The sequence below is a fragment of the Psammomys obesus genome, unplaced genomic scaffold, assembly GCF_907164565.1.
Source record: "Psammomys obesus unplaced genomic scaffold, mPsaObe1.curated_primary_1811, whole genome shotgun sequence".
NCBI classification, from domain to species: domain Eukaryota; kingdom Metazoa; phylum Chordata; class Mammalia; order Rodentia; family Muridae; genus Psammomys; species Psammomys obesus.
Window position 1 is genome coordinate 935,223 of NW_026596129.1, and position 24,497 is coordinate 959,719.

Consider the following 24,497-nt stretch of genomic DNA (forward strand, 5'->3'; position numbering starts at 1 on the left):
TGTGTGTGTGTGTGTGTGTGTGTGTGTGTTAAAGAAGGCAGCTGTGGTCCCTCTAGTTCCTAGCACGTGTCTATCTAGCAGGTCCAAGACGTGGGGACAGAGTCTGGGTGGTTGGCATGGACACATATGGGCTGCTTGCCCAGAGCAGAGGCCAGATGCCATCAGAATTGGATTAGGACCACATTGTGTCAGCTCTCAGCTAATCTGCTCCCTCCTTCTTTTGACTGCCTGTGGAGAGTGGACAAGACAGGAGCAGGGCACAAAGCCCTCCAACCAGCCTGCTCTGAGGTTCTTGACCAGCACACAAGGCCCTTCTTCAGTATGGGTTCTGGAATCTGTCTGAAGCTCTGCAGAGGCTGAGAGATCACTTGATTGATGCAATAACTGCCAAAGTACCCTCTACCAATGTACCACATACCTACCTGACCCCCCTGTCCTCTATCAAACCCCTCTGGGCATCAGGGGATTAGAATGGGGTCCAAAGTACAGTTAAGCCTGCCCCTGCCACTAAGAAGGCATGCTGAGGAGCCTGCCTGCTCAAGGTTTGCTGAGCCGAGGAAATGCAGGAGTAAGAGTCACCTGCTCCTGGCCCCAGACAGCTGGGCCCAAGGAGCCTAGGGGGAAGGGCTGGTCCCTAGGCTGCCATGGGGACTTAGGGTTTCAGAGGCCTCTCAGGGGCTGAATCACCCACCTGGTTCTTCACGCCCACCCCATTTACAGGCACCAGATGAGTTTTGGAGCTCTGTGGCAGAATCGGGCAGGTTCCCAGGGGCCTTGACATTTTAAATATTTAACAAGGCCTGACAGGCAGAGGGAAGAGCTGCCAGCCAAAGCCCATCTGCTTCCTTTGATCTGGGAGAGGCCAGAGCCCTTGTGGCTAAAAGGTCCTCTACCTCAGCCTTCTCAGAGGTCCCAGGTCCTGGGGGAGGGGCAAGGAGGAGGAAGGAAAGAGATCCTTTGGCACGGATCCCAGACATCTGCCCTGTCAAAACTCTGCTTCAGACTGGTGGGGAGTGGGAGGTTGGGAAAGCAGCTGAATAGGATGTCCACGGGTGCAGCAGCTCTACAGCTCAGTTCATGAAGACTGCGATGGCTCAGGGAGGCCACCATATCTGGAGTCCTTAACTTGGCCCATGGCCGGCCTTCTCCTATATGTAATGCTTCCTTGGGCCCATGTACCACTATCTATGGACAGAGGATGCTTCCTTCAATCCACTTGGGTCAAGGCTAGAGTAAGAGCATCTGGTGTGTGCCCTAGAGGCTCTGAGTGGGACAAGAGCAGAGCAAGGAGGCTGGGGGCAATGAGTACAAGAATGGGTAAGGTCTGGTGATAGGCAGGCCAGGGGAACCAGTGAGCACAGAGAAACTAGATGGTGGCCAGGACTTGCAGGATGAGGTGGGCCAAAGTGCTGCCACTAAGGTGAGCAGCTCATAAAATCAATCAGCTAGGAAGCTGGCTAGGAAGCAGGCCTGGTATTAGATTGGGATAGCTCCAGGAACCCTACCAGGCCAGTATCAGACAGGCCTGAAAGGGATCCAGCTCCTGGAATCTGAGGCTAGGTTTGGCTCCTTGGTGACCCTAGTCTCACAGAAGACCAAGGAGTTGAGAACCCAAGGGCAGTTCAACCTCCACTCTGGATCTTCTACTCTCACCTTCTTCTACTCATGTTTGTTTGTTTGTTTGTTTGTTTTCCAGAGGCTTACTAGTGTGAGACCTGCACTGTAGTTCTCTGGCACAGCTTGTTACTGCTGTCACTTATATTCGTGTGTCAGTGTGTGTGTGTGTGTGTGTGTGTGTGTGTGTGCACACTCGTGCGCGTGCACATGCATGAGCTCAATGTCAAGCATCTTTCTCAGTTGCTTTCCACCTAATTTTTTTGTGAGGGACTCTTTCACTGAAACTAGAGTTCATTGGTTGGATAGATGAATTGATAAACAAAACAATGGATTTTCCTATCTGTGCCTCCTCAGTGCTGTGATTACAAGAACACACTCCATAGCTTTTCACATGGGAGCTGAAAATGTAGATGCATGACCTTGTGTTTGTATTTCACCTACTGAGCAATCGCCTCAGTCCCAACCACTGCCACTGCTAATGGTATCATGTGACTATTGAGCCCTAGCTTTGGGTTGCCTCTGTGCCATCCTTAGGCTACCCCTTCCTTCCCATGGAGACCCCTGCAACTTGATCCCCAGAGGGCTTCCACGATGCATCTCCTTTTCTCTGGTTCCTCTGAACTGAGCCTAAGTTTAAGCACATGAACCCTTTCCTTGCCCAACCTGGTGGACTTACCCTCAGTAGGTGAGGTCTTCAGTCTCCTGCACAGCCCGCTGACATCTCCATAGGCTTCCTGTATCTTCTGCAGTGCCTCAGCCCCTCGGAGCTCCATGAGGCTGCGTAGCTCTGCCAGCGTGCACCCAAAGCCACCCACATGGGGCGCTTCCCGCTGCTGCTGGGGCTTGGGGTGGAACTCGATGGAACTGTTCACCATGTCTCCCATCCTGTCTGTCAGGCCTTTTCACAGATTCAGCCTCCACTCAGATGCAGCTTGGGACAGGTGGCCACCTAAGATCCCAGTGCTGAGGTGAGGCAAGGTGGTGGTGGAAAAGAGGCTAAGTGTGAACACCTGGGGAAAAGGAGGAAAGAGGAGGCCAAGGGACTGGTTCAAGCAAAATAAAGGCCCAGGGTTCTGGGATTGCTCTGGTCATCTTCATTCAGTGTGCTCTGTGAGTCATAAGTGCCAGATTGACCTTCCAGGTCTCACTAGATAGACCCCACACACACATCATGAGCACTCAGAGCTAGATGGTTTCTTAGGTGGGGGAGCAGGGAGTGGTAGGGCCCTCCTGCCACCAGCACCAGCCAGCTCTCAAACACATTTGGAAGGGGTTAGCAGTAGCTGCTCTTGCTTCATATGCACAAGAGATTGGTGACCCCCCCCCCCAGCAGCTTCTTGCTTGACCCGAAAGCTTGCTTCCTGTTTTTGCTTGAGTAAGACTCGCCCAGTGTCACTGACATGATCTAAATCCCCAGCAGTCCTCAGTGGCTCAGGCCTGGGCTGTTTGAGGCTCCAGGGGATAGACTGTGCCATGGAGCTGGGCTCCTTGTCAGTGCTGAGTGTAAATGGTGTTTCTGTGGCCCTCAGAGTACCTAGGGGTGGGAGGAGGAAGAGAGGAGGTCCAGTGGCAAGTAGAGAGTAGAAAAAAAAAGATGATGGAGGAAGGCAGTAAAGAGGAATGGACAGGGAGTGTAGAGTAGGCATAAGAGGAATGAAAGTGGAGGGGACCAGGAGAGGCTACACAGGAGAAAGCCCAAAGCAACCACAGGTCACAAGTGACTCTGCTGACACCCCGATACCACAACAGAATGACAAAGGAACTAAGGTCTTCTTTTCTGAAAACATCCCAACTGCTGCCAGGCCATAACACTTTCCTGCTTTGTGGGGCTTCCTGGGACTATTGTCTTTCTCTCTCTCTTCTGCACCAGTGCAACTTACCTAAGAAACTGCTGTCCTCTGTAGTTATTATCTTCAGCCTTCATGGGGTCCTCCTCCTTCCCCAAGGCCATGTGCCAAACTTGCCACATTTGTCCCCCTAGAACTGAATTAGTCTCAGAGCACAAGGTTTTGGTCTTTTCTATCAGCAAACCACCTTCCTGGCTCAGAAAAACTGGCTCTTTCAAACTCAGAGCCCAGACATCAATCTAGGTTTCTGATAGAGGACCACTTGTGGGGAAAAAAATAACCTAAAGCCCTGAAAAAAAAAAAAAGGCAAAAAGGACCTCATACAGCTAAAACAGAGGTAGTTAACTCCATGGCCCTCACTCAGGAGAGCCCAGTGGGTTAGGTACCTTGAGCCCTATGAGGTGTCATGAACTGTAAATATCACATCTAAGGGGCTGGAGAGATGGCTCAGTAGATAAGAGCCCTGGCTGCTCTTCCAAAGAACCCGGGTTCAATTCCCAGCACCCACGTGGCAGCTCACAGCTGTCTGTAATTCTGGCTCCAGGGGACCTGACGCTCTCAACACAGACATACATGAAGGGAAAACACCAATGTACATAAGATAAAGATAAATAAATAGTTTAAAAAAAATATCACATCTAGAGAAAGAGTAGAGGCTTCAGGGAGGCTTCAGGGAATGAAACATTCCCACAATGCCCAAACATGGAGGCTTCAGCTCTCAAGAAAAAGTGTGTGTGCCTATCTGCAAGATCTGGTGGGCAGTGTGGGGGGCACTTAGAAAATGTCTATCCCAAGTGGTCACCACTTCACAATTTAAGCACCACAGTGTTAACTGTTTCATCAATTTTTACATAGACCTGTCTTCACTCTGGAAGATGTGGGATGAAAATGGCAAATACAGGATGACCTTCCCTTCTTCTCCTAATCCCATGCACATCTCTCCTACCCGTTCTCTCAGTTGCTCATCTTACAAATATTTATTAAACTCTACTACATGCAGGGACTGGCGTTTTGTGCTAGAAGTCAAGACTAAATGAATTGCTTTTCTCTGTGTGGCTGAGCTATAGAAACAAGGTTCAATTCAGAGGTCCAAAGCCCTGGGGTTTCAGGCAAGGCCTTTAGGAAGGGCAAAGGGAAGAAAAGACTGAAAGGAAAAAAAGCAGCTAAGCAAGAATGATGGAGGGGCAGGGACTGGAACCCTTCTGCATGGCTCAGCAGCAGCAGCCTGAAGCACTGGTTCAGGGATGCCAGGGGCAAGCAGTGGTCCCATGGGAAGCTGGGCAGAGTGTGTTCCTTTCGCCAGCACTCTGTGAATGTGCCAGGCCAACCACCTAGGAGGGGGTGAACAAATATTATTCTCATGTCAGCACAAGAAGCTAGGGCTTAGTTAAGGGAAATGACAGAGCCAAAAAAAAAATTGAGACTGCTGCCTCAAGGTAGACATGTTAGCTTTCAACTGATACCTTCCTCCCCTACCCCAGATGACTTTGGTTTAGGATGGTATCCTGACTACTGAGAGTGCTTCTCCCTTCCTATCTCTGACCTGAGCTGCAGTTGCTCCCCAAAATTCCAGCGCATAAGCAATTGAGTACCTGTCAGGTTTGAGTTCTGCTAGCTGCTGGAGAAGATGAATAGGTCTGCCTTGTTTGAATAGGCACTGGCTTCTTAGGCCCTAGCTAGGCAAGGATGCCAGGAAATGCCAGATAAACAAAGCTATATGTACCCAGGTACAAGCAAGTGAAAATGTGGGAGGGTCCCCATGGGCCCTCTGGCCCTTTCAGCCCTTGAGGAGGGGTGGCCAGGACTTGCCTCAGGCTGTGATGCCCTCACAGGCAATGGCTCAGTACTATGTTCACTCATGCTGAGCTTGAAGCCCCAGGGTTCCAGCTGAGGATCCGCATGTTCCCAGCTGAGTTGCCTAAGGAGACTCCACAGGGACTCTTTGGGAAAGGGGAGCCAGATGAAGGATTTTAGTCCTTGGGCCCATTAATCTTTTCATCCATTCTGCCCACCTGGAGATGGGGCTGCTCTTAGGCTCGGAATGAACAGCCTCATGGGTGGGCTCTGAGATGTGTACATGTTCTTAAGAGCAGGTACCTGTAGGCCACTGCTATAGTTACCCAGGTCCAGGCATTCCAGTGGAGGCCAGGGCTTCCCTAATGTAGCTGGTGCACTTTGTCACTAGCAGTGTAAAGCTGCTCCTGACTTTGGAATGTTGACATTGCTGAAGATGGCCAGACATTTGGTGACTCATAGTAAGGACCCTGGGTAGGGAGGTAAGGCCATTGTTTCTGAGGAAGTCAAGCCATCTTACCGCCTTGTATCCAGAGGAACCACTGGAGCTCACAGCACCCCTGCTCTTGTATGACTGTCCTGGGGTCTGTACCCCCCAACACCCTAACGGGCAACCACAGCTAGTTTCTTTTTCTCCCATACCCAAATAAGCAAACCTGACACCATATCTACTAGCAGACAAGTTTCCCTATAGGCTAGAAACTGAGGGTTGAAAAAGCATGTGGCAGAACCAATCGTGGATTATAAGAAGAGTTTCCTGGAGTGGTGGTGCCTAAGCCACTGGTTTTCAGAGCAAAGTAGCAACTAGTCAAGCAGAAGAGCAAATTCCTTCAAAGCACCTTCCAGCTCTTATTCTGCCCTTGGCCTGTTCCACATGCCCCACACAGACCTACCAGTGGCCATCACTCACTCTACCAGAGACCATGTCTGAGCTCCAACAACACATCCTTCTCTCTCATCTGTTGACATCCATTGGATGTCATCTGTTGACATCCAATGGCTTCCATTAGTCACAGTTCTTGTGGAATGTTCTCTAGGATTTATTTACCAGTTAATTTTCCAGCCATAATTAATTACTGATAAGCCCAAGATCCTACAGTCCATTCCTAATTCCCAGGGCTGGCCACAGCCATAAACAGAAAATACCTTTCCTTGCATCTTTAATTCTTTGCAGCACATGGCTGACCACTGAGTTGCCCAAGTACGCTGAGTGGTGTATCCCCGATGGTTATGGGACTGGAGATATTAGTGAGTGGGGCCTGGTTCACAGAGAAAAAGCTTGGAGCTCTGGGAGGTGGGAGCACTATCCTGGGCAGCATGAAACCAGTAGGTGTGGATAGTCAAGCTTTCCTCATCATTCTCAGGACAGACAGAAGGCATCACTTAAGAGGAGGCCCCCTTTTGAGTGACTCTTAGCTGCTGGAGAGAGCAGAAGGCATATGTTCTCATCATCCCTGAGTTGTCTGTAAATCGGGATGATGGCCTTCTCCAGTTTTAATAAGGACAGCAGCCATCACTGAAATGGCCAAGAACAGAAGTGACCAGGCCTATGAGTTCTGCTGGCCTGACAGAGTTTCCTGCTTGGGTTGGCTGCTGAGACTGGCCTGTAGGCATCGAAAGGGCAGGAAATGTACCATTTCTGTACTCTTTCATCTTTCAGACCTTAATTGGCTTAATTGAATTGAGAACCTCCATAGAGGGGCACTTGGACCTTCTGGCATTGGCTCTAGCCTGGCATAAGAGAGAGGAGAAACCTCTCTACCCTATGCATTGAATTTCCTGGTTCAGCTCACCTTCACTGTGTGACTGTCAACAGGTTGCTACCTTAGAAGACAGTGGGTGTTGAAGAAGATAGTACAAGTCCAGATCCATCATCCAAAATGCCTTCTGGACCCTTCCTTTTAGTAAGGCCTGGACACTTTAATCCCTTCAGGCCCAAATGGATTACCTATTCTTCTAGTGAACAGAAGTTCAAGGCTTTTCCTTCCTGGTTCATTCTCTCTCTCTCTCTCTCTCTCTCTCTCTCTCTCTCTCTCTTCCCCCATTCTCTCTCTCCCTCTCCCTCCTCTGGACACTTTGAATGGGTTCTCTGCCAGCTCCTCAGACTTAATATATATGTGCTTCCACTGACCCTAGGCCCTTCAGGAAATGGCGCAGTTCCTAAGGGAAAGGCCCTCTGCTTCTGGGCTTCCTCTTGTCATACCACTTTTAAGACTGGGATAATAATACCTACAATACCCTCAAACCCTCGCTGCAGTTCACTGTGCACAATACCTGTTTCACACAGGGGTCACTGGGGCTCATATGGGACCAGAGACCTCAGGCATCAGGCTCTTGTTTAATGGCCAGAGGTAAGTCCTAGCTGTCCACACTAGGACATCTTGTTGTTACCCTGAGTACCTTCCCCAGCAGGCTCAGGTGGAACCCTTTGGTCTACATGTTCTGGGGGGCTGCCCATCTTCTTGTTCAGAAGGGTCAAGGAATAGAGAGCAAAGTCCACTGCTATTTCCCATGTGAGAACTAAAAAAAAAAATGAGTTGAAATTCATTACACGGTCTAAAAACATTCCAGGGTTGCCCTCACCTTGCACCAGCCAAGTCTGTGTGGACACATGTCCTATACTAGTGATGGGTCATCTGGCTACCAAGTGCTACCACAGTTCCTGGGGTAGATACAGCCAGATACCAGCAGCATCTGCAGGCCAGGAAGTCCCAGTCCCAAGTTGCATTCATAGTTTCTGGGTCCTGAGTGACAAGAACAATGTCCCCAAACAAATCCAGTGTATGGTGCCTGGGTTTGCCAATGTCCTGGTGCTAAGGCCAGGTCCAGGACCCAAGGCAAGAGTCTATCTAGATGGGCAGGAGGCAGAAGCCTGGGCTGAACTGGCACATGCTTCTACCCTGGGCCCCCTCACCACCCACTAGTATCTCCCTATGGACTCACCAAGTTAGGACTCTCCTTCCAGATATGACTAGTGCTCAGCAGTGTGAGTCACTGGGAGGAGCCTTGAATTAATAGGCCATGGTCTTTCTCGATCTCCAGGCACCCAGGGAACACCAGCCTGCCCCATGTAGTGGAGAGAGCAGGTCCAGGAACAGGAGCAGAGGCCTAGCCCCTGCCTGGTAGTCAGACATCCAGCCACTCTTGCACACTGGGTGGGGCCTGGGGCCTAGCTAAGGAGCAGGTCAGGAGAAGATCTGGGAGGAGAGAATGTTGCATGGCAGCTGCTGTCCACTCCTGGGTCTAACATGATGGGGCAGATATAGGCTTGGCTTGGGGCCTTGGGGTAGTGCTTTAACCCTTGCTTTCCTACCTCTTCCTTCTCAGCACAGGGCCCTTGCTTTTCTGTCCACTTCTGTCCCACCCCTCTGCTTCATGCACCTTGGTGACCACCCAAGGACAAGTCCTGCATGCAGCCAGAGAGGGGAAAAGAGCCAGGCAGGGAACGACCTCATTAATATTTCAGAGACACTGTCACTGCAGCTCTTGGGTCCTCACAGCCCCACCACTTTTGCTGGTTGAGGAAGGAGGATGGGAAAAGAGAAGGAAATAAAACTGAGAAAACAGATTTAAAGGGACAGACCCCCCCCCTGCTCCATTCAGCCCTCCCCCTGTTCCTGGTACAATCTGTGCACACTCTGCTCTTGCTGCCGCTGCTGTAGAACAGCTCTAAGCTTTGAGAGCAAAAACAATAACAACAGAGGAGGGTCAACCGCCACCATGGTAACCCCGTCCCTGCTCACACATCTACCTGCTTGAAGTCCTGTCCTGGCAGGCAAGTCTACCAAAGCCACCTGGAGAATGGCTGGGAGCTGTCAGCAAGGCCATAGGGACCCTGCTCATTCCACAGAGAGACAGACGCACATAGGAAAAGAAGTCCGTGCAGAGGCTCCAGCAAAGGAGTATGGATCTCAGAAAAACCCGTACCCAGAATCATGGGGGTGGTAGGGATACAGACAATGCCTAAGTCTATCATTGCTTGTGGGTGGATCAACATCTTATTGATGGCCAATCACTTTAGTCTCACATAGGACAGCCCTGGCAAACCCTGTGTAGCCCCCCACCACCTGGAGGACTGCCCACTCCAAAAGGGGGTTTGGGACCTCTACCCAAACAAACACTTTTCAAGGGCATCCCATGCCCAGCCAAATTTGTGTTCTGGGAGTGCCCCAAGTTCTCCAGTCAGAACTGGCCTCAGGAAAGAATGATAGATGCTGCAACTACAGTGCAATATACCATGGCAGTTTCTGAAAAAATTCAGCATCATTAGCTCTCATCTCCTCAGAATAGGAAGCAGAGACCTATATAGCCATGTTCACAAAAACATTACTCACTGTAGCCAAAAGGTAGAAGCATCCCATTGTCCACAGATAGATGGCTGGACAAACAGATTGGGTGTCCCTCCATTTGCATATAATGAAACATCAGTCAGCCTTTAAAAGGCAGGGGATTCCCACACATGCTCTAATGTGGTTGATATAAAAGGACAGAGCCTGTCAGGCTTCACTTCTGGGAAGTCCTGAGAGTCACTAGCTTTATAGAGAGAAGCAGTAGGATGATGGGTGCTGAGGGCTGGGCAGGAGGATGAAGAGCTGGTGTTTAGTGGGGCTGAGCTGCATCTTCAATGAGCAAGTTCTGGAGATTGATGGTGCTGATGGTGATATAGCAGTGAGGATGTGGGTCATGCTTCAGGCCTGCTGGATCTAATGGTGGAGATGTCTTTTTTTGTGTTATATGTTGTTGGTGGTGGTGGTATTTTTTTTTTCTATAATGCCAAAAGGAAAAAAAGCCATTTTAAAATTACTGTCCAAGGTGGTAGACAGGGAGCCTGAGAAGTTTCCTGTAGTGTCCCAATTCATATTATCTTACTCCCTGGACAGGTCAAATCAGCGGTCCATTCTGTCATGTGAAAATGAGCAGTTATAGGGAGACTCCTGTCAGAAAAATGACAACCTAAGTAGCCCTTTCACCATGTGCCCTACTGACATCCCATAGCCTTTGTGCACCATCCTTGCTTCATACTGGCTGCTGCCACCATTATTGCCCACCTACTTGGATCACGTTTTTTTCTGTCTTGTGGTTCTAGGGGTGAAGCCCATGGTCCAACTAGTCTAAGCAAGTGGTCTACCCCTGTGATACTCCAGGGTAACTTAGTGAGAGTCTGTCTCTAAATAAACAAGTAAAAAGAGGGCTGGAGACACAGCTTCATGGTAAAGTCCTTGCTTAGCCATCATAAGCCCCAGAGTTCAACCTCTAGTGCCAAAAATGACTTTGGGAAGTGCTAATGAACCCTTAGAATGTTCTGGAAGAGACTATATGATATTTTGCTAGCTAGATGTCTTGCTGTCTAGTTAGTAACTATATTCTTTTGACTCCCTTGCAGCTACATAGACCATGTGACTACACTCTGGCCAATTGGATATAAATAGATGTGATAGGGACAACTTCAAGGTTAAGTTGAAGTGTGAAAGAGAAGAGACATGTTCTCCCCTGCTCTTCTGCTTCCTATTGACTGAAATGCTGGTGTGAGGATCAGGCAGTAACAGTTATCTTGTGTCATCTTGCATATGGATCTATGTGTATCATATAGGTAGGAGCCCATATACAAAGAAGTCATCACAGCAGCCACAGGTTGTGCATCTAGACTTCTATGTGAGCAAGAAATGAAGTTCTTAAAAAAAAATAAGATTTATTTATTTATACACTATTCTGCCTCCAGGTGTGCCTGTATGCCAGAAGAGGGCACCAGATCTCATTATAGATGGTTATGAGCCACCATGTGGTTGCTGGGAATTGAACTACAGGATCTTTGGAAGAACAGCCAGTGTTCTTAATCTCTCCAGGCCCAGAAATTAACTTCTTTGCTGACAAAGCTGTTATTATTCCTGATATATACTAAATAGGATAAGCCGAAGAAACTGGAAAACTAGAGCCTCCTCCACTATATGCCCAATGCAGGCTGGTTATGGGGAGTTGGAGGGCTTCCCAAATTTTCCAGTATCTTCCAAATTCTACACTCTTATTGGTTCCCTACAGCATGCGATCATCTGTGGCCTGGCTCCCTCTCACCTGTATTATTTGACACTGTCCTAGATGTTCTAGTCAAAGCAGAAGGGAGAAGAGAGGACCATAAAAAAGAGACAAAAGGTCAATTTTGTCTGTCGCATGCAAGCCAAGCCAGTGGACTGTGCCAAGTATTGTGCACCAAGGCATTGTGAAAATGATTATGATTGCTCTGCACAATGAGGCTCTATGTTAAGGGATGAGGATGCCTACTGTGGAGTAGAGGTATCTAAAGCATAGAGATTGAAGTGCTTACTCAAGGTCAAATCACAAGCAAGGAGTAGAGGCTGCTGGAAACTTTAGTAATTTGGCTTCAGAGGATTCTGTATGGCTCCTCTGCTAAGTGACTGCCTAGTACATCCAAGAAAGCAATGGACACCTGATTAGGACCAATTAAAACAGTTAATAAAGTGGCTGAATAGGCTGTGTCCCTGTGTAGCTCATGCACTTGGTGCAGAGTCACTCAGCCTCCCTGGAAACAGAACTCTGTTTTTACTTACTGCACCCAGTGCAGGTCTTCAGGGGTCTTGATTCATTGCTATGGAGGCTTCCCCCTGACCGTAAGGCCAGTGAAAGGAAAGCAGGGCAGGACAAGGTCTTTGTTCAGTCTATCAGTTTGGCCTCACTTGTCTTTCCCAAACCTTCCACCTCTGTCCTGAAGCTGACATCAGCCAGACCCCAGAGTTCAAAATGCAGGACCAGGCTCCACTGTTGAGGCCAGAGCATTCTGCTTGACTAGGATGGGGTTCATGTGCTTCTCAGGATGTGTTTCCATTTTAGGGGCTATTCCTTGGCCTGCTTGGATCCCTCATTGTTCTGGGGTCTCCAGAAATTTTTTTTTTTTTTTTTTTTTTTTTTTTTTGGGGGGTTCAAAAATTTTTTTTTTTTTTTTTTTTTTTTTTTTGTGGGATGAGTCAAAATGTCCACGCAAGTGATTCTTACAAAGCTGAATAATGGCCCTGGGTCACAAAGAGAAGTTAAAAACGCTTCTCTGACTGGGGCCATGCAGTATGGTTGCTGGGGTCACGACTCTAAATGGAGAAACGGGACAGTCATTTGTTTTCTGCCAGAGAAGGCAGAAGCTGAAAGGGGAGAGAGCTAGGGAGCAGGAGCTAGAGAAGCCAATGGGCAGGAAGCATAATGACACTAATTATCCAATTACAGCGAGCTGTGAGCTGTGCGCTCAGAGAGCTGCTTTGCAGCAGGAGCCAAGCCAGCCCCATGCCCCGCCCCCACACACGTCCTGCACATGCTGGCCCCAACTTCCCTCCTGCCCTGAAGCACAGACAGCTGGTCCACACTGTGGTCTCTAGAGAGGGAAGGAGACCCAAACCCACCATGGCTAGCCTCTGTGAAAGCCTCCTGTCCAGGAGGCAGCAGGTTCTAGTCCTCCAGCCCTTCACAGCCAGAAAACTTTCTGTCTCCCAGACACCCAAGTCTCCCAGCTCTGCTGGCTACTGTGGTACCAGCCCAATCTGAGAGTCAGCCTAACAACCGGAAATAGCCAAGGCCTAAACAGGTAATTAAGGAAATTATAGACAGCTGGAGGCCACTGTGGCTATACAGGCCAGGCTGAGTCCTTCCAGCCAGGACAAGCTGGGACCAGTCCTTCATGGAAAAAGAGCTGTAAAGAAATGGGCTTGCCACTGTGAGGAATTATGAGGCCACAGGGGTCTCAAAGGTACCTTTCTTCCCTTTGAAAAATCCTTGACCATGATATTCTTAGCAGAGCAATGGGCAAGGGTGCTGGGGAATAGAAAAAAAAAAGTAGAGATGGGAATCAGCTCTCACTGTTGCCTCTCTGACACAGCAGCAACAACTCAGTACACTCAGTTCTAGGCATCCTTTCCCCAGGTTGACCCAACTACTGTCAATTGCAGTAACAGAGGAAGTAAAGGTCAGTGACCCATGGTGGCCTCAAGTAAGGATGCCTCAGAAGCTGCAGCACAGGAAGGGTCACCTGAAAGGCTGCTAGGTAGCTCCAGCATCCTCACCAACCACAACCAACTGTGATCACTGGACCTGAAGGTCACCCAGGGCCTGGTTGTCATCAGGATTATATGGACTGAGCTTTGCACCACAAAGGTTCTGTATGTCCATGGGGTGGCCCTGGAGGGGCTTGGCCCTGAAGGGGCCCCCTATACATTAGGGCACATGAACACTAAGTCAGAAGTCCAAGTTTGCCCTTTCAGCAGGCTGCAGAGCCCATCAGGGGCCCAACCCAGACTCTCCTCTAGGTTACCCCATGTGCTCCATAGATGCCCATGGATAGCTGCCCTGTGAGGCTGATAGGGTTCTGCTTCCTCCTCTAAGGAAGGGTGTCAGGGACATAGGAGACAGCCTGCATCCTGAGAGTTCTGGCCCTGCCTGGCCTTACTTACATGCCCAGACAGCCCAACAGACATCTCAGGGGCCATCAGGCCACGGACCCCAAGCAACTACCCCAGGGCCTGCACTCTCTCTTCCCTGGACCCCCAAAATAGATTATAGTGGTTATTCTTTCTCTGCTCTCCAGGATTGGGCCTTTTCCAAACAAATGTCCAGCCACTGTCCATTGAGCTGGGGTCAATGAGTCACAGGCCACAAGGAAAACTAGATTGTGTGGGAAAGGTATTGAGAACAGAGTCTGTCCCGTCCATGTGCCCACACCTCCTTCCCTTGTTTTCTGCACGGGGTTCCCATTCCCAGTGGCAGCCTCCCTCCTGAAACTCCCTAGGAATCTCCAACCCTGGGCCACAGTTATTCCTGTGTCACTAAGCAAAGACGTAGTGTATCTGAACCCACATTCTACTGCGAGAAATAGGGAAAGAGCCTATGGAGACAAGAAAAGACCCTTGTGCCTGAAGAGGTAGTCAGTTTGAGGCTGAGATATGACACAGGACCCTAGCTCTGCCCTGGAAACAGAGCTGTGCTCTGCAAACACCAAATGGTTTCAGCAGGGATGGCCTAATCCGGAGCAAGAACCCCTCGCTGCTCTGTCATGTGTCATGTCATGATCATGGCCCTGGTCAGCCAGCCATGCAAACTTTGGTTCAGTAATATCGGAGCAGTCTTGACATTGTTTTATAACCTGGTTCTGGTTTATGTCAAAATACCAAAGCACAAGGAATTCTGAGTTCTAAGGCAGTCCAGGGACTAACAAAGTTCCCAAGTGAGTTCAGAAAGGGAAAATGAAATGGCTCATTTTCAAATACGTTCATTCAGAAAAACAGAGTCCTATGGCCACCATTCAAGGCTGGCATCAGCTGGCCACAGAGCCTTCTCCATCTCTCCTCTTCCTTGATTCCCTCCTTGCTTTTCTGATATTTAGGTAAGAAGCTCAGGTTGTGCTTTTGCTGCCTAGGAACTCCAATGTTATCAGAGGACAGGTTATTTTGAGGGAAAGATGAGAGATCAAATATAGCTCTCTAAGGAACAAATTACTTGATAAAGGAAATAGCAACCGGGCTGAGGGACACATAAACTCCTTACCCCATAGTCCTAAAATTAATTTCTTTTGAATAAAATGAGGTTTAGTAACTACAGCTCAAGGGCCAAATCCAGCAAAATTTGCTTGTGAATAAAGTTTTATTAGCACATTGTTTTACTCATTCATTTCCGTATGGTTTGTGTCTATGTTTGTGCTTCCATAAAGAGTGTTGTAGCTGAGATAGAAACCATGTACTCTGCAAAGTGGAAAATATTTACCATCTGACTCTACTAAAGAGAATGCTGGCCCCTGGATATTAGACTTAAATATTTTATTAGGTGTGGGGTCACATACGTGTATTGCAGCTATTGCAGAGGCTGAGCTCAAAAGGACTGCAAGTTTAAGGCCATCCTGGGTGATAAATTAAAACCCTAAATCAAAAATAATAAAGAATTATGGGGTGTGGCTCTCTGGGAACATGCCCTAGGCCCTGGCATCAATCCCCAGTCAGGGAAAAAAAAAGATTTAAGTATCTTAAGAATTGTAACTCCAATAAGGGGAGGGGGGCAAACCTAGAATTGATAGCACTTAGAATTTTGTAAAGAGCTCATGTAATGGGGCTGTAGAGAAGACTCAGTGGTTAAAAGTCCTGGCTGCTCTTTGCTGCTCTTACAGAGGACCTGGGTTCAGTTCCCAGAACTCATATGGAGCCTTACAACCATATGCAGCTCCAGTTCCAAATGATTTGACACCATTTTCTGGCTTTCTTTGACACCAGGCACAGGCACGGGCACACACACACACACACACACACACACACACACACACACAAAACCACATACACATAAAATTTTGTTTTAATTAATTAAAAATCAGAGATTCTGTAAGCCTGAAATCCATATAAGACCTGAGAAAAGTGTTTATCTTATGAGTGGAGGAAATCAAAAGGCAAAGAACCAAGAGGTTAAAATGTTTTGGAGCTAATATATTTCACCATTATTTCCCTTGTATAAAATTAATTCTCTTAACTCAAACATACAGGGAAAACATTGAAAACCTCAGTAAATAAAAGTTAAGTACAGGTAATTTACTAAAAACAAAACAGACCTAATTTAGAAAAGTGTAGAAAATGTTCACCCTTAATGGCAATTAGCTGAAGACAAAGCAAAGTAGATATTTTCTGACCTAGATACTTATGGCAGATCATTTGACTGAAATACCTAAAGCTGGTAAGGCTGCAGTGAGTGAGCCCTTCTGGCACATTCAGAAGCCCTTCTGGAGAGACATTTGGCACGCTGCACTGTTGTCTGGGTCCTCAGGACAGGGTGAGTGTTCTGCCTCAAGATGCTCAGCAGAGTCTCATGCAAAAGAGTGAAACAAATCCGGCTGCCTACATTTCCAAAAATAGCCAAATAATTAAGTGAATTACAATCTCCTGAGAGAATACTATTCAGCCATTAAAAATTGTAATTACTGAGGATTGCCCTGATGCATCAGTGTGCCTAATAAATAACTGTCAAATGAGTGAGTGATCATTTGCAGTTTTTCTGTGGCACAGTTCAAATTGACTTTTTTTTTGGGGGGGTGGTAAGTAACAAATTGAACTATGTCCATTTTGGGAAAAAAAAAGTTAATTTAGGAAGGGATTATATTAATAAAGAAAATGCTTATGTGAAGTAAAAAAAAAAACAGATCACAAAAGCCCATGGTTTAATTACAGTAATGTAAAAATAAATAGGTTATGCAAAGAAAAGAGAGCAGAAATAAGTCCAGTGGAATGGAAAACTGGCTTCTACTTTGGTGATACAATGGGTTGGAAAGGGACTTCTTTAGTATTTATTGTTTTATTAATTACAGTTTATTCACTTTGTATAGGACTTGTAGCCCCCTCCCTAGTCCCCTCCCATTCCCACCCTACCTCCCTCATCTCCTCCCATACCCCTCCCCAAGTCCACTGATAGGGGAGGTCCTCCTCCCCTTCAGAAAGGGACTTCTTACATCTTAGCTTTTTTTCTGTTTTATTTTTAATAGTAAAAAAATAAAGAGTATGTCTGTGTAAAGCATTAGCTTTATTATTATTATTTTTAAAAAATAAAAAAAATTTAAAAAAAAACCAGCTGGGTGGTAGTGGTGCACACCTGTGATCACAGAACTTGGGAGATATAAGCAGGCAGATCTCTGAGTTAGAAGCCAGCCTGGTCTACAGAGTGAGTTCCAGGACAGCCAGAGATACTCAGAGAAACTCTATCTCAAAAAACAAACAAATACAAAGCAAAGCAAAACAAAACAAAACAAAAAACCCAAACAACATCTGACCTAATTTATACAGAGCTTCCTGGGCCTCTCAGCTGTGGCTTCCTATTTCTGACTTCTCCCAGCTCCCAAATGCAAGGAGTGCCTGCACATAGTGAGGCTTAACTAGGACCATCAGGATCTAGTAGTGTTAGGATCTGGGGCTGGCTCCGAGCTGGGTGTGTGGGCCCTGGAGTCAGCAGGAAGCCTGGCCCAGTACCCTTCCCCAGATTGTTGGGCTTTATGCTCTTGAGTGTCCAGGCACCTGAGTTGACCCTTGTGAAGCATTGCTCTGGTCTTAATGGACTCTCCAAGGTATGGACAGGCTAACCTGGAGTGTCCTCACCTACCCCCATTACTCCCTTTCAAGGAGTCAGGAGAGAGAGGCTTAGGATCCATGTAGGGACTTTGAGTGGCACCTTGTTGAGCATTATATTTTCTAGTTTCCATGACCAATCTAGCAACCGCCAGCCCCACGTGGCTCCTGAGAAACTGGGGCTCAGACTATTTAGCTAAATCTGAGTTACTAAGCCAGGCAGGGCAGGGCAGGGCAGGGCCAAAGTTGAAGTATAAGCCCTGAAAGACACAGCCTTGCCTCACAGCCTCCACCCAAGCTGCTGGATCCAGCCAGCTGGATGCTTCTGTGGCAGCAGATTCTTTGATGAACACAGTAAAGCACATTTGCTATGCGAGGGTGGGAAGCACATTTGCTTTCCTCACTGCCCTCACAGAACCAGACACAGGGCACAGGGGCCACTATAAATATGGTTGAATGATTATGAGGCAGAATTCCCAAGGGCCATCACACCAATAAGATGTGCTCCCTGGCATCACTGGCTACGTCTCAACAATGGAACACATTCATTTTGAAAGACAATCCACTCAAACCCATCCTGGCACCTTGTGTCCACAGTTGTTAAGCCAGCCAGTCAGAGCCTGGCTAATCAAAGAACACTTCCTCAAATGTTCATGAGTGCCCAAAACTCCCTGAGGGCTTCATTTCTGGTAGGTGTTGTGGAAGAACCTGAGCCACAGGGAGTGCAGCACAGGTGGCATTAGAACCCATGTCAGGACTTAGGTCTGCATATACTAAGAGATGGCACCATAAGACAGCAATGGGAACATTTATACCTCCTCATCCAATAGGGAAGCCTGTAGCCATATAAGGCTACCAAGCACTTGTAACACGTTCAGTGCAAGCAAAAAAGGAAATTTGTAATTTCATTTTAATTTAAACTGACACTGTGGCTAGTAGCTGGCATATCAGACAGTGCTGATTTAGAAAGTGTCTGAAGACTGTGGCCCATGAAAGAGCCACATTTGAAGGAATGGTGGTCCATTTCCTGGGAGAACCAAGAACAGCAGGTTCTATATCTCTTTGAAAAAGGCACATTTCAGGATGGAGAGATGACTTGGTATTTAAGAGCACTTATCGCTCTTTCAGGGGACCCAGTTTGGTTCCCAGCACTCATATGGTGGGTTGCAACTGCCTGTAATTGTAGGTCTTGGGGAGCTGATGCTTTCATCTGACCTCCACAGATTCCTTCATGCACACGGTGTGTAGCCACATGGTGCACATATATACACTCAGGCATACACACGTACACATAAAATAAAAGTAATAAATATTTAAAAAGAAAAAGAAAAAAACAAACTTTGAGGTAAATGATAGTATCCCCCCTTTGCACACATTTTGTATGGGCACAAGTGTCTGGGAACCTTTTGAGCTCCAAAAGTCTGCTCTATTTCATTTTTGTCATGTACTCAGCCATGTGACCTTTGACTCGTTCCCCTCCCAAGCTTGTCACAGTCTCAGATGCCCAAATTCTTCTACATCTGAGAACCTCCTTTTCTCTGTCCTGGTGATGTGTGCTCCAGACCTTTCTCCCTAGGCTTCTCCCTGGCCTGCTGCCAGCACCTCCCACCCAACATAAGGTGTCCTGGCAGGGGAGGGCCTTCTAGCCAGGCACAGTTGGCCTGGCTTACACTGGTCCAGTCAGGGCAGGGAGGAAGGTGACAGTGAGGAGCTGGGAAAAGACAGGGACAATGCAATCTGTGTATTGCAGGTCTCCATTTGCCATGCACAGCCTGGGGTACAGCTAGGGCTCACTCTGAATTCAGAGATAGCACTGGAGAGGCTTCAAGGGGGGCTTCAGTGCCACAGTCCAGGTCCCCATCCATTATCTTTATGTGCGTCCCCGAAGGCATCACATAGATAATCATTCTCTATGTGCTTTGGATGGGTAGAAATCACCTTTTATCCATTTCTCTCAGTGGAGACATGGAGTGGGGACACCAATATCTCAGCTCCTGTGCTGCAGGATGTTCTTAAGAAGTCATAGTTTTCACCCAGAATGGTTCCCCAGACAGTCAGCTCAGCCAGTGCTCCCTGCTGTAAAGTTCAACACATACCTCTAGAGACAACAGAAGAAACGTCTGGAGACATCATAACAGATGGCTATGTACATAAATCAGTCCTGGTTTTGCCATCCTCTAGCTGGGTGACCTTGAGCAAGTTACCTAATTTCTCTGGGCTTCAGTCTGATAAACTTTCAAATGTAGATGATAATAGCACTTGCTTTATTCAGTTATTATTGAAGGGCAGGACAAGGGATGTCTGTGGAGCACTCAGAACACTATCTGGTACAAGATGACTTCCATTGTTAGTGCTGTCATTATTGCCATTTGATGTGCCAGTAACCTAGGATGGAGACAACAGCTATTACTGAATCACAGAATCCACCAGCTTAAAATTGGAAGGGAATATGTTACACTAACTTGCTCTGAGAGGTGAGCAGAGCAGGGCAAATGGCTGGAGGAAGTTGGACATAGCTGCATTAGCTCTTAAGAGTTCAACCAAGCTTACCTTACAGCAGCCATACTCAGAGGGGCTTTAGCAGCTCATCATGGCCCACTTTGGCTGCCTCTCTGGATGGCTGGGCCAAACTGGAATAAAGAGTATGCAGTGATCCACAGGCTTGTCTCTCCTGCTCACTTTTGTCTTGCTCACTCACTAGCTAGCTTTTCAGCTCTTCTGCTTTTCCAAATGATTCAGCTTAGCATCTCCAGCTAGGGATCCTGAAATGGCAGTGCAGGACCTGCAAGGTGCACCCTGTCCCCAGATTTGGATAAGGAAAGGGACTCAGTCAAGGTCATGAAAATCATCAGGCATAGAGGTGGCAGATACCCTGGAGCTCCTGTCATTAGAGACCAAGATGGGTGTCTGCTACAGGCTGCTGGTGCCCCTGCTTGCCCCTAGGTGCTCATAATGGCATTCCCTCTATACTGAAGCTGGCACACTTCCAAGCATGCTTCTAGCTTTGGGGACTCCCCTCCCCAAGGACTGGCTCTCCTTCTGGCTCTGAGCAGAACCCCCTCCCATACCCACGCTGCTCCAATCTGCCTTCCTCCCTTTCTCTGTGCCAGAGCATGGTTGCCCTCTACTCAAACCACCTGGCAGGGCTGGGATTGGACCAGGTGGAGCTGATCAAGACTGCCTGTGCCCTTGGCCCTCTCCTGCCTTGAGGCTAGTGGCAGGCAATCGATGCCCCAGGACCACAAGTGCCCATTTCCTTCTGATTGACCAGCTCTCTGTTCTGGTGCAGAATTGATGGTTCAGATTCACCCTTGGGCTCTTCTGCTAGGCCTAATCTGGGTCCTGGTAGAATTTGGCAGCTCTTGGACCACTCCTCCAAGGTCTCCTCTCCAGGCCAGAAAGCCTTAGTTTCCTTGACTATGAAGGGTTGTGGTGGTGGGTGTAAACACATCAGCTCATGAGGATGGTTGATGGAAGCTCCACTAGGGGTCTTGGAACCTGCTTAGAATCATGTGTGGATGTAAAAGATGCTCAGGAAAGGGAGTGATATGGTATTATTCATATAACACCCCCATAGATCTACCAGAGAACCCTAGCTAGCTCAAACAAAACAAACAGAAAACAAAGGAATCTCCATCTATGACCTCAGTGTGCTGCCAAGTCTCTTGCCCTCCTGGGGCCTCAACGATCCTATCTGGGAAATGGGGACAGAAATCAAGGCATTGCATCTCATTAGTGAGTCTTCAGATTCAGCAGGATCAAGGTCATGAATGTGCCACACAAAAACCAAGTGCCCACTCTGCCAGGCCTGTGCTAGGCACCAGAGAAGTTCATGTAGATTAAATGGTCACATCCTAAGGAGGGGCAATAGCAAAGACCCAGAGCCTGGAGCTATGGGTGTCTGTGCAGGTGTCATCTGCTAGGCTGGAGGCAAACTCCTTGTAGAGAACTAGGGGAGAATGAGGTGGGGACTTGATTTTGTAGCATGCCAGGACCCACTTTCGTCCAGAAACCCAAGGCCCCATCTGTGAAAGAAGTAGCAGCCTCATTCAGGGTCTGTCCTTGGAGTGGCAAACATTCAGGGGGGAGAGGGAGCTCCTGGCCCTGCCTACCTTGCAGCAGGAGAGTGACAGAAGGGGACTTGCATACTCTGCTCCCTTCCTTGAGCCCTTGGCCAGAGCTCCCAGTCTAGGAGTTCCTGCCTATCTGTCCTGCTCAGGTAAGGAACCAGAACTCTGACCCCCGACCCTGCCTTCTGCATCTCCTCTGTTGGCTGAGTCACCAAGCCCCATAGTAGCTCACAGGAGGCTAGGGAGACCAGGTCATAGAAAGAGGAGCAGGTCTTCTTGGGCTCTAGAGATGCTGTCAGTGGCTCCACCTCCCAGAATAGCAGAGCTGAAGCCTTCAACCCCAAGAACACCGAGTCTTCCCATCACAGAAACCCTCTGGCCAAGGTCACACAGGTGAAGAGGGGAAGGCAACTGTTGGCACAGATGAAGGACTTGTTCAAGTGTGACTCTGCCACTTGCCGGTGGCACTGCCCATGCCAGTGGCAGGGTCAGCTGTGCAGCTATGTGGGCGTGCAGGGGACAGTGTTGGAACATGTGAGGGGAAGGATGATACAGTGCTAGGAGGCGGGGGAGGGGATACCTCGAGGCCCTGGGAAGGTGTGTGCGTAGAGGCTAGACTCTTGGCCCAGGCCTGGCGTCTCTGGCTGTGCCTGCCTGGAGCCCCAGCCCGTAGCCCATAGCCCGCAGCCCGCAGCCTGCAGCCCCCAGCGTCCTTGTTCCCTAGACACAGATGCGCGTGCGCGTGAGATGCCGGGTGCAGGGTGCGGGTGAAGGTACAGGTGCGGGTGCAGGGCGCTGCCCGCCAGCTCTGAGGCCCCGGGGTGACGCGCGCCCGTGGTGCCGCAAGGACACGCAGGCCCAGCCCGTAGGGAGTAGGGAGCAGGTGCCTTGGGCGGGATCCTTCGTACCCCCCACCCCCACCAGCCGCCGCGCCACCTGCCGGGCCGCCCTCTCGCCCCCGCCTGCTTGCGCGCCCACCCCTTCTGCGCCCAACTGTGCGCCACGGCACCACTTACCCCGGCATGGGCACAGCCGCCACCGCGGCCTCTGCTCTGGCTGTTGCTGTTGCTGCGGGAGGGTTCCCGGTGACAGCGATCCGCTCCAAAGACTGAAAGGCCCTGGCACTGGGCAGCCTGGCCAGCAGTGCGGAGCAGGACCCTCCGCGGCAGGCTATGGTTGTTGCCCAGTGCTCCCCACGATCCGCACCTGCAGCGGCTGGCGACGCTGCGCGCTTGACTCCAGCCGCAGCTCTGAGCGCGGAGGGAGGGAGGAAGGAAGGGGTGGGGGAGGGAGGGAGCTGGTGGTGGTGGTGGTGGTGGTGGTGGTGGTGGTGGTGGTGGCCGCTGCAGCGGTAGTAGTGATGGTGGAGGAGCTGGTGGAAGGGGGGAGGGTTGGTGGTGCTGGTGGTAGTGGTGGTGGTAGTGGAGGAGGAGGTGGTAGAGGAGGAGGAGCAGTGGATGGAGGGGCAGTGCACTGGCGAACAGACTCTGGGGACAAGGTGCTCCTGAGCCTTGTGCCCGGTGTGCGCCCTTCTGTTCCCAGGATGCGAGGGAATGCCAGCACTTCCTAGCCTGGCATGGCCCTCCAAGGACACTGGCAGAATAGCGGTGGGCGTGGTTGGAAAGTGGGGGCTGAGAGAAGCTGCTGGTGCAGAGAAAAAGCCCCCCCTCCCTTGCATGTGACTGGAGTAGCAGGTTGCCATACTTCTCAGGACCCTCTCCACCCTCTGGGATTGGAGCTGATTTGTAGCATGGGGTCTCTGGGCTCTTGGTGGGTTCCTGTGATTGGTGGTTGGTTATCTGAAACTGCCTGATAAGCATTGGGAGTGCAGGCATCCAAATACATTTCCCCAGAGGGAAGCTGGGACTTATAACAGATTTTCACTCTATGACCCTAAAGGTTATTGAATGAACACCATTTTCCAGGACAAAGTGGGTGATGCTGCACCCAAGTGGACACCCACAGACGGATACAGAGGATACTCTAGACAGTCACCCACGTGTACCCACCAACACTCATGCACCATGTGTGTTCCTGGAGCTGCACCTGCCACTAGTCTTTGCAGCACTGAACTTGCCAGCTGCTGGGACAGCAGACGCTCTGACCCCACCTTGCTTTGGTCTGTGAACAGAGGTAGGAGGCGAGGAGGCTGAAGAGAAGGCCTGAACTTCTGAGAAGGCTATGAGCCAAACCTTGGGGTAACTTGGCCTGCTGGAGCTGCTGAAGAGAGAGACGGAGAAGCCTGAACACCCAGGGCACTAAGGGAGCCTATGCACTAGGCTGGGTTAGGTGATGAGGGATATAATGGAGTCTACTGAAAGGGAGCAGTTGGTAGGCAGTGAGTGCTCAGATAGTTGGGATAAGGGATATGGGGAAACCATTAACTGAGGATGACGGGATGACATAATGTGCCCCGGGGCTCAAAGAAGGCTTTTTTAAAAATTTATTATTATTATTATTATTATTATTATTATTATTATTATTATTATTTTGAGGCGCTGCCACCATGTAAGACACCCATTTAAAGAACAAGGACTGCCTTGCTGCGGTCTCACCCTGGGCCAGAGATCATACCCCTATTGCCAGCCCTTCCCCACAGGAAGCAGCTAGTTCTAGGGGAAAACCAGTGGGACCTGGTGTCCTACAAAGCCAAGAATGATACTGGCACTCCTCAGCACAGGCCGACTATTAGCACAGCCACATACACACCCATCCAGCCACCCACACTCAGACAATGTGAACACTCCCACATTCACACCCACTCCACACTCACCAGCGTGCACACTCACACAGCCACTTCATACTCACCCATTATGAGCACTCGTATTCACACCCACCCCATCCACAACATGCTCATTCATGTGCTTACCCACACACTCACCCAACATATATGCTTACTGCTTCACACACACCCACAGTCACCAAAATGCACACTCCTGTACTTAGCCCAACCCACAGTCACCCAACATACACATTCACCAACATACATAATCACATGCTCGCCCATACCCTCCATTCACCCAACATACACACTTATGTATCTGCCTCCCCCCCCCACACAGAACCTACACACTCACTTGTTCACACCT

General features: G+C 49.2%; 1 protein-coding gene across 3 annotated transcripts in view; it reads right to left on the reverse strand.

Annotated features, from left to right (window-relative positions):
- The window catches only part of Atp2b3 (ATPase plasma membrane Ca2+ transporting 3), a 71,111-nt gene extending 48,466 nt beyond the window's left edge, over window positions 1-22,645 (reverse strand). For all 3 annotated transcript variants that reach the window (XM_055591801.1, XM_055591800.1, XM_055591802.1), the window contains exons 1-2: window positions 22,425-22,645; window positions 2,294-2,627 (exon numbers count right to left, since the gene is read on the reverse strand). In XM_055591801.1, coding sequence (XP_055447776.1) covers window positions 2,294-2,501 — 208 coding nt within the window. In that variant the 5' untranslated portion in view covers window positions 2,502-2,627; window positions 22,425-22,645. The remainder of the gene's footprint in view (window positions 1-2,293; window positions 2,628-22,424) is intronic.
- Between the last annotated feature and the right edge of the window lie 1,852 nt (window positions 22,646-24,497).